Below are 12774 nucleotides of genomic sequence, written 5' to 3'. Positions count from 1 at the left end.
CCCAACAATAAAAAGACACTTAAGTAGGGTAATCATGGCACTAAGTACTAATCTGAGAGTACTTGCAGTTACTGACAGCTAGTTCAAAGCCAATAACAATAAGTCCATTTGTTGCTAGATATCAAAACCAATGTCATACTGGTACCTTGCTTGATATCAAGTAACTGTAATGTAAGTTTATATAGCTAGATACCACACGCACATGTTGCTAGATACCAAATCCACATGCTGCTAGACCTGACGAATTTGTTGCTAAATATCAAGTTCATTATGTTACTAGATATTGAGGCAACAACTTCCCAAATAGTAAGCTCCTATGTAGATGGATATTAAGCCGGACTATATGTTGACATCTAGTCAAAGTGTTGAAAGATTTGAATATAAGATGGGGGAAAATTGGTATGATTTTGGATGAGACAACAATCCACAAGATCCTAAATTACATGCATATAAGAAACTATAGGTCAAAATTATGTCTTCAGCCATGAGCAAACGTAATTCCATATAAATAGCTACGTGCATATGTTGCTCCAAGTTATGTATGCTTCTTATGTTTTCAACTTTTCCATAATAATTTGTTTCTTCTCTGAAATTTTGGTAATTATACCCCCGCTTTAAAAAAGGGGGTATACTGTTTTACCTCTGTCTGTCCTTCCGTCAGTCCGTCTGTCAGTCCGTCCGTCCCATGAATATTTTTCGTCGCATTTTTCTCAGGAACTACAATACAAGGATTTCTGAAATTTGGTTTCTTGGTTTATCTAAGTCAGCTATACCGTTTGATGCGTTTTCAGATTGATCACTTGACAACTTCCTGTTTACCGAACACTTGTATGATTTTACACATGATAGCCAAGTTGAAAATTTTCGTCACATTTTTCTCAGGAACTACAATACAAGGATTTCTGAAATTTGGTTTCAGGATTTATATAAGTCAGCTATACCGTGTGATGCGTTTTCAGATTCATCACTCCACAACTTCCTGTTTACCGAACACTTGCATATTTTTACACTATTAATATTATCCACTTGCGGCGGGGGTATCATCAGTGAGCAGTAGCTCGCAACGGTTTCACTTGTTGAACATTAATTTTGTGTATAGCAGCCTAATATTTGGATATCCTGAAATAATTTTAGATTTATCCTAGAATAGTTCAATACCTACACATGTCACTTTTTAGATATATTCTAAAACAGATTTAGGAATATCCAGAAAGGCTTAAGCGAATTAAGGGAGCTACTATTTGATTTTTATGGGAGGCTAGGATGAAAAATTTTGTCCTGCATTTTTTTAGCTGTAATCTCTGTCCTGCCTTTTTTTGTAGGTTATCCTGACTTTTTTTAACTAAATTGTCGTCCTGACTTTTTTTTTTACTCAAAACTCCTGTCCTGCCTATTTTTTCGAATTTCATCCTAGCCACCCCCCCCTAAAAATCAAATGGTAGCTCCCTAAGGAAATCCTTAAATCGATTTGTACCAGTCTTCTGAATTCAAATTAAAGAATTCAGGATATCTTGAAATCGGGGTACTGTGCAAACATATTTTATAGGAGTGTTTGTACTTAAATGAGTGTAGAAAGAAGACATATCATCTGGATCATCACCTTTACAGTTAAGAGTGCTGTAGAATAAGTTACTAGCAACAATTGTCCATATTACATGGATGCCCTACTCATACTATCATTTTCAATGTTTATTGGACATTATAAATTTACAAAGATCATATCATAGGAAACATGTGTACTAAGTTTCAAGTGGATTGGACTTCAACTTCATCAAAAACTACCTTGACCCCCAAACTTTAACCTGAATCGGGACAGACGTCACGATCGAGCGGACGCACAGGCCGAAAAAATAATGCCCTTGAATTGACTTAAAAAGAATAAGCGCTTAAGGTGCAACCACATGAATCTCTGTCAAATCGATGAATATGTATTCGACATCTAATGCCCCTTTAATAGTTTTGTATCACCGTATTTTAGTTTTGAAGATATAGGCCTACAGGCCAACCAACGGATGTTTCGTGATTTGTACATACAATTAACGCTTTGCCGATGGTATTCAGTGTTTTAATGGGTTTCTTCACTCACCATCATGAAGGCCATACGAATTTTCATTATCGCTTTTAAAAATCAACTTCATTGTCTTACATTATTCATTTTGGGGCTTTTGATAGCTGACTATGCGGTATTGGTTATACACATGATTGAAGGTCGTACGGTGTCTCTTAGTTGTCAACTACTCTGTCCTTTGGTCTCTGGTGGTGATTGTCTCATTAGCAGTTATGCCAAATCTTCCTATTTTTAAAATGAGCTTTGTCACTTTCATTGCAACTTGTAGTGTACCAAATAATTTGGTTCAACAGTCTATTTTCACTGAGAGGTGTGTGATGGGGGGGGGGGGGGGGGGCTTTTGACGTCGTTCGTAAAACTCGAAGACGTCTTTATTGTGACGTCGGCCCTTCCCATCATTCTCTTCTTTCCTTCACAACGACGTGAAAAGAAATACACACAAAGTTTCAGCACATTTTAGCAGAGAAACCTAAAAGAAATGGAGGCCACATGTGTCACAATGACCATATATATTCCAAGGATGTACGGAATAAATAATTTTTTTAATGGAATGTAAGTATTTTTAAGAATCAAGTTAGTAGTAAAGTTAAGAAATAAATTTAGTTTGTGAGCTGTAAATTCTTTGTTTTCGAGATGGTCGGGATTTATAAAATCTTTTCAACCATACAAGGTTAATTGGTTGGGTTTTTTTTGTAAACTGTTTATTTACAAATTAGGTCGGGAGATTTCTTATTGAATTGTTTCCTATTTTCATGTCGGGCATTTTAAAGCCGCTTTATGTTTTTTCCTCATAGTTGAAGGCCTCACGGTTGAACTTTGGTGGATAGTTTTCTCATTTGACAAACGTACCATCGTTATCTTCTTGCATTTATATTATGATTAGGTAATTTTAAAAGAAATTGATAGAAATCAACAATTTCGTCAATTCATGTTATAAAAATGTGCTTACATTCTTTGTTGTAGGTTTGACAAGAAGAGTATCAAGCAATGTGAAATGAAAATCAAAAAAATGGAAAAGGATATTAAAAAACACAATCAAATTTACAAGAAATTGCAGGATCAGCAAAAGGTAACAATCATAATTCACATCAGACCCCTCCCAATGAAAAATAGTAAAAAAATTGTGTGAGAAAATATGAAAAAAAAAACAGAAAGGAAATTGAAAAAAAGGGGTTGTCAAATGAAACCACTTAAAGAGTTATTATTAACAAGTAAATTGGAAGATCGACCCCCCCCCCCCCCCCCCCAACGAAACCTCGGATATTAATAAGGACAGACGTAAGTGTACCTAAGATAGGAACCTCAACATTCATCAAATGGCTTGACCTCTGACAAATATTCTTTTAAAAATGTATGTGAAATAGAACAATTGGCTATGCTTCAAATATAATTATCAGTTGAGTTAGCTCTGAGAAAGCCTTATTTCTTAAATTTGAATAAAATAACATTTCAGGTGTGTTGGCTTGCCAACAGAAAAGTTACATACAAGTTGCTTACTTCAAAGAAGACAAATGATTACATAGATGAAAATTTAAGTGCGCATGAAGAACGCACAACACAAAAAGCAATTAATAAAGTTAAGAAACATCTTCAAGAAACATTAAAGCAAGCAAAAGGGACGGAACAAAAGTACCAGATTCTTCTGGAACAAGAGTCCAGGATCAGATCTTCTGTCAGAAAGGTAAATATGCAACTTTACAATACAAAGCAGACACAAAAACGCACTTTTATTCAACTTAACATGGAACTAAGATATACATAATAATTAATTAGCGCTTATGTGCAGAGAAAGATATCTAAAACTCCAGAACGTCCACAACCAAAAAGGGCGTTTGCTATTTACTGAACTACCATTGAAAAATGTAAGACATATTTTGATGCCGGATAATATTAAGGGGACGAAAATAATTATTGTTTAGCATATCTGCAGAGGACAGAGTAAGACAGAGTAAGATCTAGGTCTTTACAGTGTAAAAGTTCAAGGTTAGGTAAGAGATGCTGCATAGATAAATGTAATTTCCATTTTAAGTCACAGTTGTTCTTTTTAATTTTTTTTTTTTTTTTTTTAAGCTGGAACAGGATATAGTCGAAATGATTGAATTTCAAGTAAATGAAAGAACACGAACTTCAACACCAATGTAAGTAAAATACATATGAATGAACTGATCCCAGCCAACCATTTAGTATGTTGGCATGAAATATAGTCTTTTTATTTGTTGGCTATCGCTTGCATTTTTCCTGAAGCTGTTATTTAACAATTCGTTTTCCTGCAAAGCATCACTGACAAAAAAACAACAAAAGTTTTAAAAGTTTGGAACAACAAATATTGGGATTAATACAAACACGATATGCTGTAGAAAAATAGTCATAAAAGAAAGCATTTAGATCTAATTGGTCAACTAATTCAAATAAAGTATCTTCAAAAGCGTTTACACTCAAGCGTTTACGACATAAAATCTTTATAGAAGAAAGCTTGAATGCTCAACACAGTCAACACTACATGAAAGAAAATAAATTGGAGGAAAATTTTGAAGTTAAAAAAGAGAAATAGAGATTAGACTTTTAAAGTAATAGGGGAATATATAGAAAAAAGGGGAAAGAACATACTAGTAGTGAAACATAATATCATGGAAAATTCACACAAACCGTATTGGTACTATATAAATAAAAAAAACATGTTTTAACAACAATATGTTCATTTCATTGTAGTACAAGTAGGATACACTCAATCATCCCAATCCAAACTATTGTACAAAGAATGAGTAGTAAATACCAGTTTATCGTGCCTAAGGTTAGTTTATTTACTCTTTCTATCAGCATATATGGACATTTTATTGTGCAGTTTACTGCGTTTATTATTTATTTGCAAACCAATGCCACTTCGAGGTAGATCATTACAAGAGCTTTTAAAAATAAAAAAAGAAGATGTTGAATGATTTCTAATTAACCAACTCTTCACATAAGGCAAAAAACACAGAAATTAACAACTATATGTTACCGTACGGCATTGAACAATGAACAAAGCACATACAGGTTTATATTTATAAGCTTCTATAATATAATAAATGGAATTGGCAATATTGATTGATTGTTGCTTCCTTAAACACTAGTTAAAGTTCAGGTATACTTGCGACTAAAAACTAGGATTAATTGGTACAATACTGAGCTATAGGTTCTGTAAATAGTTGTTTGTCAGGGGTGAAAATCAGGACTAAAGGTCCGCTGCTTAAAATAAGGATTATTTAACACCACGAGTGCCTGTTTGAAATTAGAAAGAAACACATTTCTCTGAAGTGAAATGAGATATTGGCTAAAGGTGCAAATAAATTATCGAAATGTATCAATCAAAGTACTTTTGGTTTTTTCAATCTCCAAATATTTTTTTTCTTTCAATTTTTCTTTCATTATTACAATCTTTTTTTAGGAGTTTAATGAAAAGAATGGATGCTATGCAAAGTTACCCAATTTTGAACTAATCAATCGAGAATTCCGGAGATAAAGACATAGTGGATCATCATATACAATATACATGTTTTTAAATGATTTTTGTGATTGTTTTATTTATGCATGTTTTACGGAATAAATATTAATATATTTTTAGAATATATTTTTAGAATTTGTCATTTCAAATTGAGCAGCTTATCGAGAGATCGAATGAGAGAAACAAAACCATGCAAACAAATAGAGAATCAAAGGAGAATAAATCTCGAACATTGATTTATGTTTTCCAAGGTGTCGAAAGACAGCCTTTTATCATAACCAAAGTCATAACATACAAAACATATCTGACATTTTTGGCTTCATTTTGTTCAGTGTTTTCAGGAAATAAAATTGAAATGGAAACCAGGAATAATGTGTCAGCGAGACAACAACCCGATCAAAGTGTAGCCGAAAACACCACAAGGCACTTTATAAGAATCGAACCGACCGGAATATGTAGGCTTTTAATCCTCATACTAGTATAATGTTGGTCTGGCAGCAACAAATGAAAGCCGCATTGGTGACTCGTTTGAGATGGTTAACTGTTACATTGTTTTAGTGTACATGGAGCTATGTTGTCATACCTTCATGGTGGAGAAACTGTGTACAACAATCAAAACATTTCTCATTCATTTTAAATCAAATACAAACAGTTGTTGTCTGCTCTATGTTCGGGTTGTTGTCGCTTTGACACATTCCGCATTTCTTTTATCAAATTTATTTTTAAGAATGTGTCTATAGAACACATAGCCCAACTCAAACTGTCCTATCTTCAGTGGACCGTGAAATATGGGTAAAATCTCTAATTTGGTATTTAAATTAGAAAGATCATATCATCGGGAACTTGTGTACCAATTTTTAAGTGATTGGTCACCAACTTCACCAAAAACTACCTTGACCAAAAACTTAAACCTGAAGCGGCACAGACGGACAAATAAACGAACAGACCACAAAACATACCCCTAGGTGGAGCATAAAATTTTATAATACAACGTATCTCATTGTTTTTCCAACAGGGACTTATATAATGGTAGACGAATGACGTTTCTGGACAGTATGTTCCCTCACCATGAATCATTCAATACTCAGAAAAATTCTCGGGCACACCATGCAGTTACTTCAAGTCCATGAGTTTTAAAACAATTTTCTTTTCTTCTTATCACAGAGGAATCATAGACATTGACCTTCAAGTTATAAATGGCAAATGACAATAAGATATCAAAATCCTACATGCATGTATAAGCGACCCGGTCATTTTTGCTATTTAAGAGAAACATATCTGTTGATGATTCAAACGCATAAAACAAACTGGCAACGCCTTCGTCCGTCACATGTTTGTGCGAATGGATGATTTTAACTTCACCGTTTAAAAATCTAGGGTTTACAGCTTCTTTATCAGCAGTAAGCCTCTCTGATGAACAAGTTTATGAAAAGGACGAGACGTGGCCATGGTTTATCAACTTTCTGCTCAAACAATCATGACGTTTTACATTTGTCTGAGTAGTGTCTGCAATGTCTTGAATACCGAAAAGCTGGGGACAAACTTGATAATCTGAAATGCAGGTTAATTTGGTGAATTGCTGATAAGGAGGTTTTTTTCTGGAAAGGGTGTGTTATTATTTCAAAATCAAAATCTTTTCGTTTGTCATATATTTTGGAACTATTAATTAAGATGACCGCTTATTAGTATGCCAAATTCGCGGTATAAGATGGCCCATCGTATAAGTCTAAACCTGAGGCGGTTGAAACTATGTGTGTTGTTTCTTTAGGTTCTGCTCCCGGAGAATATACTTATGAAACCCAATCAGAAAAGTTTGGATTATAATGAAAAGAACATCATCAATATATCTAAATGGAAAATTAATGATCTAGCTTTTGTAGTCTTCTTGTTTTTGACACAATTAAAAGTCTGAAGGAACTCCGGATCGTGAAAATAAGAAGAGGTCGACAAGGAGAGGTGTATAGCTCGTTCCCATAGGAATGCCGACAATTTGTTGAAATAGAATACCTACAAATTCAACAAATGCAAATGGAAATTCCAGAATGCTGATAACTAATTCCTCGGTTTAGCATATTTTCCAATTTTATTGGCAATACATTGCACGTATTGTCGGATGTTTCTTTAAAACATTTGATTTGTTTTCAATCAATGTAGTGTTCTTGGAGCATGTGCAGGATAAGGTGTGTAGCTTTATTAGGCATTTTTGTTATATTTTCTCCCCTTTTTAAAACGATAACAGATTGGTTTAGCATTTGAAAACAGATTTCGGTGGTCAATACATATAATGGAATATTTGTCAGTATCGTAGAACACGCTAAAAATTGTCTGTATTTTCTTATTTCACCCCACCCGGAAGTAAACTACACTTATTGTTCATATTTGTATATATAGACTTCTAAAGAGTTTTCTATTTAGAAATCTGTTTAGTATGTTAAGTCAATTATAACTGGAAAGCACATAAATCAGTCCATCATATATAGTACATCAAAATATCAACGATACGGTGACAAGGGTTGCTTGCCATAGATAGCATATAACTGATATATTGAATATCCCGTTTGTAAAGTTCACTGAGCCGATTGCTCAATACAAAATAAAATGGATGAAGAAAATTCGGCGCAGAAAAGAGTTGTTGTTTTGGCGATGGATGGTAGCACCGAAGCAGAATCGGCCTTGCAATGTGAGTTTCAGTGCTCTTTTGTCAGTTCTCTGTATCACTACTTAGTCTTTATCACTTTATGCATCGTTTCTTGTGTATTGATCAGTAATCGATCAATTCAAATGCCTTTATTGTTGAAGCATATATTCTCCTTGATTCTAGTGACCTTGGCTTTGACATGGATCTATAAATACAACAATACACATCACAAAAGTAAGGAAAGCCGTTTACAGTCTTTACATTAACTTGACTTGGGCTTTAGAATGTACTTGTAATTTAGTGAGATTGCATGTTGATCTTTATCAAATATTATTCAAAATTGGGATAAATATTTTACAAATGCATTTCGTCATACTTTCATACTGTAATATTTTAATGTTTAGTAAATAAAACAGGTTTATTTGTCATGTTTGTGTACTGAGAAAATTACATTATTATAATGACCGACGTATGTCTAATTTGCAGTTAAAGTTTAACGGCTGTCGGATGCCGGGAACACCAAGAAAGATTACAGACGAAGAAGTTAGAGGAACTTTATTGGCCATATATATTTCTTTCAATTTCCCAACTTATTCGTCTATTTTTAAGTTTGACAAGGTGACCTAGCTATTCTAGCGGCACGTCCTATTATCTTGTGTATATACTGAGGGGGACAGGGGTAAGGGAGACGGGGAGAAAGGGGATAGGAGAAAGGAGAAAGTGGGTGGGATAAAGGAGAAAGGAGATGGAGGCTGGGAGAAAGGAGAAAAGGTTCGAGAAAAAAATAAAATATGAAAAAATAAAATATCTCTTTTTTTCCGGTAAATAAAAAAAAAAAATAAGAAGAAGAGGGATAGGAGAAAGGAGAAGAGGGGTAGGAGAAAGGAGAATAGGGGTGAGAGAAGGGAGAAGGGTACCCCCTGTCCTCCCCCTCTATACTGGAAATTCACTGTTGTTGGTTTTTTAACGGCTACATGAGCGGACCCAGGATATACTCTTGATGATTTTTTTCAAACATATATATTACTCGGATAGTGTAATTTTGAATTCGTTTTCTATCAGTACATTTTTAGTTAATATTCATGTCATCATAATACAATCCTCTACAAAAATCGGGATTACCAGAAACTCTCTTAAAAAATCCGACTATTAAAATTCGGCCAATTGTTTACATTGCCAAAAAAACTAGCAAAATATTTGAATCCGTATAACAACAGGAAACAGAGGCGGATTTAGGGGGCCCAGGGGGGGCCCGGTCCCCTCCCCCTTTTTGGAAAAAAAATGGGTTGCTTATATAGGGAATCACTGAAGCGAGACTGGAGCGGGCCCCCTCTTAGGTCAGTAAGTGGGTCCCCATTTATGAAAATTCCTAGATCTGCCACTGGGAAAGACATGATTATATTAAAATCATGCAGCTACTACATATACAAAAAGTATAGTAATAGCAATATGGCAAAGGACAAATAAAAAAGTAAGTTTAACGATTTTTCAGGGTTTTCAAAGAATATTTATAGAAAAGACGACGAAGTTCTGGTAATTCATTGTTTACACCATACAGCCAATCATGCCATGGGATGTACAGAGCACATGACAATGGGAGGTTAGTATGCTAATCCATTTGTCAGTATATCTATATAAAGCGGGTGTCAGTACATATATATACTAAATAAAGATGTGCTTATCACCAGGAATTTTATTTTCTGTGACAGGATGTTGAACAGTCATGTTAAGGTCGCCATAACAATAGTTCCACAAGTTTATCTTAGTTATCACACAATTCTGTAAAAATTTCTTAATTGATTATGACATTTGAAATATAGAAATTCATGTGGCGATTTCAATATCGCATCGGTTTCAACCCGAGACACCAATGTAATCCCAAGAGCTCTGATCGTATTTTTTTATTCGAGCGTCATTGACGAGACTTTTGTAGACGAAACGTCTGGTGGACAAAATCAAAAGCCTGGTATTTTTGTTGAAAACTTGGGAATCGCATTTTTTTCAACTTTATTGTCTGTTTTTCTTCACAATCGTGATAATCGCACAAAAAGTTTCTTAGAAATTTGATTGTGACAAACATACTAGAAATTATAGGTTTAAAATCCAAGCCGAGTTATGAAATTTATTCATCTGCCAACTGTGAATGATTGATTTTCGTATTTTTGATTGCAGAAGTTGTTCTATGATTTTCATAAGAATAGTGCATAGGGTAGCCTTTAAAACCGTTTATCTTCTACTTTTGTTCTTTTCAGTTTTATTCTCTTCTTTCCAATCTCTTAACTTGCAAGCTATAGAAAAAGCATTCCAAAAAGAAACAAACGATGCAGTTAAACTATGCAGTCAACTTGAAGAACTACTTAAGAAATATGAGGTAAGTTTTAAGAAAAATATTACATTGAATTAATAGAAGTTGTATATTTTCAGTATCCTCGTTATATTAAAATATTAAGTACTGTAAAGGGTCAAAAAATCATGACACCTCAATATTTTTAATTTGGCTCTGAAATTTTTACACTATTGGTTGGATACATAAGTAAAACGGATATTTTTTTCTATTCAAATAATATATTTCCAATACGATTTTTATCATAAATGGCTTTCAAATTATGTTGAATGTGATCATTTCTAAGTTCTTTGGTTGAGTATCGAGAAAGAAAAAATCTGATGTGTGAAACATAAACACGAAAATTTTGATAATTTCATGGAACAGTACTTAACATAGAAGTGGAGCATTCAATTTTTCATATTGACCAACAAAAAAATATCGGGGCAGACCAGTCGTTTAGTCCGCTTTCAATGTCACTAGGAGTAAAAATGTTCACGTTTTTGCTGTACTAAAATGTTTCAAAATTGTTGATTTCAGATTGAAGGTAAAGTGATACGTGTGCAAGGAGACCCGGGTCATAAAATAGTAACGACTGCTGAGGAATGTAAAGCGTCATTGATTGTTCTAGGAAGTCGTGGACTTGGGGCTGTCAGACGGACAATTCTAGGAAGTGTCAGTGACTACATATTACATCATGCAACTGTTCCAGTACTTGTATATCGTGGGTGACGCCATTTTAGTTTGCATCTCCATTGATAATCTGACAATCAGTTATCTTTGCAAAGAATGTCAACGGGACCAGTGACTGAGATTTGTTTAAGTTTTCAAATCTAAAAATGATCAAAAGTGTTATTTCTAAATAGAAAGTCATTCCAAAAGATACGCAACATTAATACTCTGAGGCTTTTTTAATTGTAATAAATGTTCATTTTTCTCTTACATTTAAGTTTTGCTGTCTCTGCCTTTCGTGTTTGCTATTTGACATTTCATCGATTTCTTTCACAAAGAAATTATTGAAAATTTACATTATCGAACCATGAAGCATGTAAAAGTGGATTTTGAAGTATATTTTGCTTGTTAAGAAAACTATAAATATTGTAGGTAAAAGCTGTACAAAGTCCTTGGAGGGGTCTAGATTTTTCCTTGCAGAACTGACGTGTTTTCTGGACTTTATAATAGTATGATCAAGGGCCTATCCGCTTTAATACAAATTAACAAAAAAGAAAACAGCTATTGTTCCCGGTGATTCTCTAGTATATATTTGTGCAGAACTGAATGAAACTACCATGCTAGATATACCGTAGTCCTAGCCATTTTGAGTGTATAAATGTGTGCATTGCATTGCGTTTAGAGTATCAAAAAGAAACCGATTACTTTTGTAATAAAAATGAAATATACAAATGGTTTGAATTGAATTCATTTTTTTTTATGTTTAATTTGTTAATATAAAAAGTGCAGTATCTATTATCTAAGAAATGCGTGAATCTAAAGTTCTTACGGTATTACGGTCATAAAACTCGTTAAAGTAAGATGGTCATCTAAAAAAAGTGCAATCTAACGTTTTTATTTTGGCTAACGTCTTTAGGTGTGTAACATTAGGTGACACCAGTATCATGCGACGTTTCATAGTAAGTACGTTTTGTTACGTTCCGCTAAGCTAAACTTTGATACGTATTTGTTTCTACTTCGTTTCAATTTTCGCTACGTTTGTTGTTGAATTTTCAAAACTTACGGGACATGTCCCGTGTTGAACACATGATCACGTTTCGATACGCTTGAACCCTTCCAGTCGGAAAGCTGACCCCGGTTTGACCCCATTTCTTAAAGCAACAATGGACGTCATGTGATTACCATATATGGGCATATTTTTACCAAAAAAAGTTAAGCCCGTTTTTTGGAATTTGTAGTACTTTGCATGAATTAAAACTAATTTCCTTTAAAGTGAACATTCTTGAGTATATAAGAAATATATAAATCAACTCATTTATGGATTACACTCATTTTTTTCTCTCAAATGTGTCTTCAAAGTCAAGGTGTTGACGAAAAAAATTGGTCACAGAAAATTAAAATCCTAAATTTCTTTCTTAACTTCTCGGGAAGCTATGCTGAATTTAAATTATGTTATGTAACATAACTTGGACTATCATATGTCAAATTTGTGCCAGTTGATATGCTAAGATACACAAATGTGCCAGTTAGATGTGTCGATATTTCTGACGAAGCGGGGCCGACGGTAATTCACGAGTTACGTCCCTTTGTTT

The 12774-nt window shown here is 33.9% G+C and overlaps 2 protein-coding genes across 2 annotated transcripts; both read left to right on the top strand.

Annotated features, from left to right (window-relative positions):
- The first annotated feature begins 2501 nt into the window (after window positions 1-2501).
- On the top strand, window positions 2502-5671 carry LOC134714254 (uncharacterized). Its single transcript, XM_063575494.1, has 6 exons — window positions 2502-2620; window positions 3032-3137; window positions 3522-3749; window positions 4139-4206; window positions 4778-4859; window positions 5493-5671. The coding sequence occupies exons 1-6, from the start codon at window positions 2547-2549 to the stop codon at window positions 5565-5567; spliced, it is 633 nt and encodes a 210-aa protein (XP_063431564.1). The 5' UTR covers window positions 2502-2546; the 3' UTR covers window positions 5568-5671.
- Window positions 5672-7991: 2320 nt separating this feature from the next.
- Window positions 7992-11452, top strand: LOC134716201 (universal stress protein YxiE-like). Its single transcript, XM_063579040.1, has 4 exons — window positions 7992-8229; window positions 9680-9787; window positions 10440-10558; window positions 11051-11452. The coding sequence occupies exons 1-4, from the start codon at window positions 8148-8150 to the stop codon at window positions 11240-11242; spliced, it is 501 nt and encodes a 166-aa protein (XP_063435110.1). The 5' UTR covers window positions 7992-8147; the 3' UTR covers window positions 11243-11452.
- Window positions 11453-12774: the final 1322 nt, after the last annotated feature.

The sequence above is a fragment of the Mytilus trossulus genome, chromosome 4 (assembly GCF_036588685.1).
Source record: "Mytilus trossulus isolate FHL-02 chromosome 4, PNRI_Mtr1.1.1.hap1, whole genome shotgun sequence".
In the NCBI taxonomy this organism is placed as follows: domain Eukaryota; kingdom Metazoa; phylum Mollusca; class Bivalvia; order Mytilida; family Mytilidae; genus Mytilus; species Mytilus trossulus.
This window is presented reverse-complemented; position numbering and strand designations above follow the sequence as displayed.

Coding starts and splice junctions, on each gene's coding strand:
- LOC134714254 (XM_063575494.1), top strand. CDS start 2,547: ATGGAGGCCACATGTGTCACAATGACCATATATATTCCAAGGATGTAC. Junction 4,207..4,777: donor ACACGAACTTCAACACCAAT/GTAAGTAAAATA, acceptor ATTTCATTGTAG/TACAAGTAGGATACACTCAA. Junction 4,860..5,492: donor ACCAGTTTATCGTGCCTAAG/GTTAGTTTATTT, acceptor ATCTTTTTTTAG/GAGTTTAATGAAAAGAATGG.
- LOC134716201 (XM_063579040.1), top strand. CDS start 8,148: ATGGATGAAGAAAATTCGGCGCAGAAAAGAGTTGTTGTTTTGGCGATG. Junction 9,788..10,439: donor AGAGCACATGACAATGGGAG/GTTAGTATGCTA, acceptor TGTTCTTTTCAG/TTTTATTCTCTTCTTTCCAA. Junction 10,559..11,050: donor AACTACTTAAGAAATATGAG/GTAAGTTTTAAG, acceptor TGTTGATTTCAG/ATTGAAGGTAAAGTGATACG.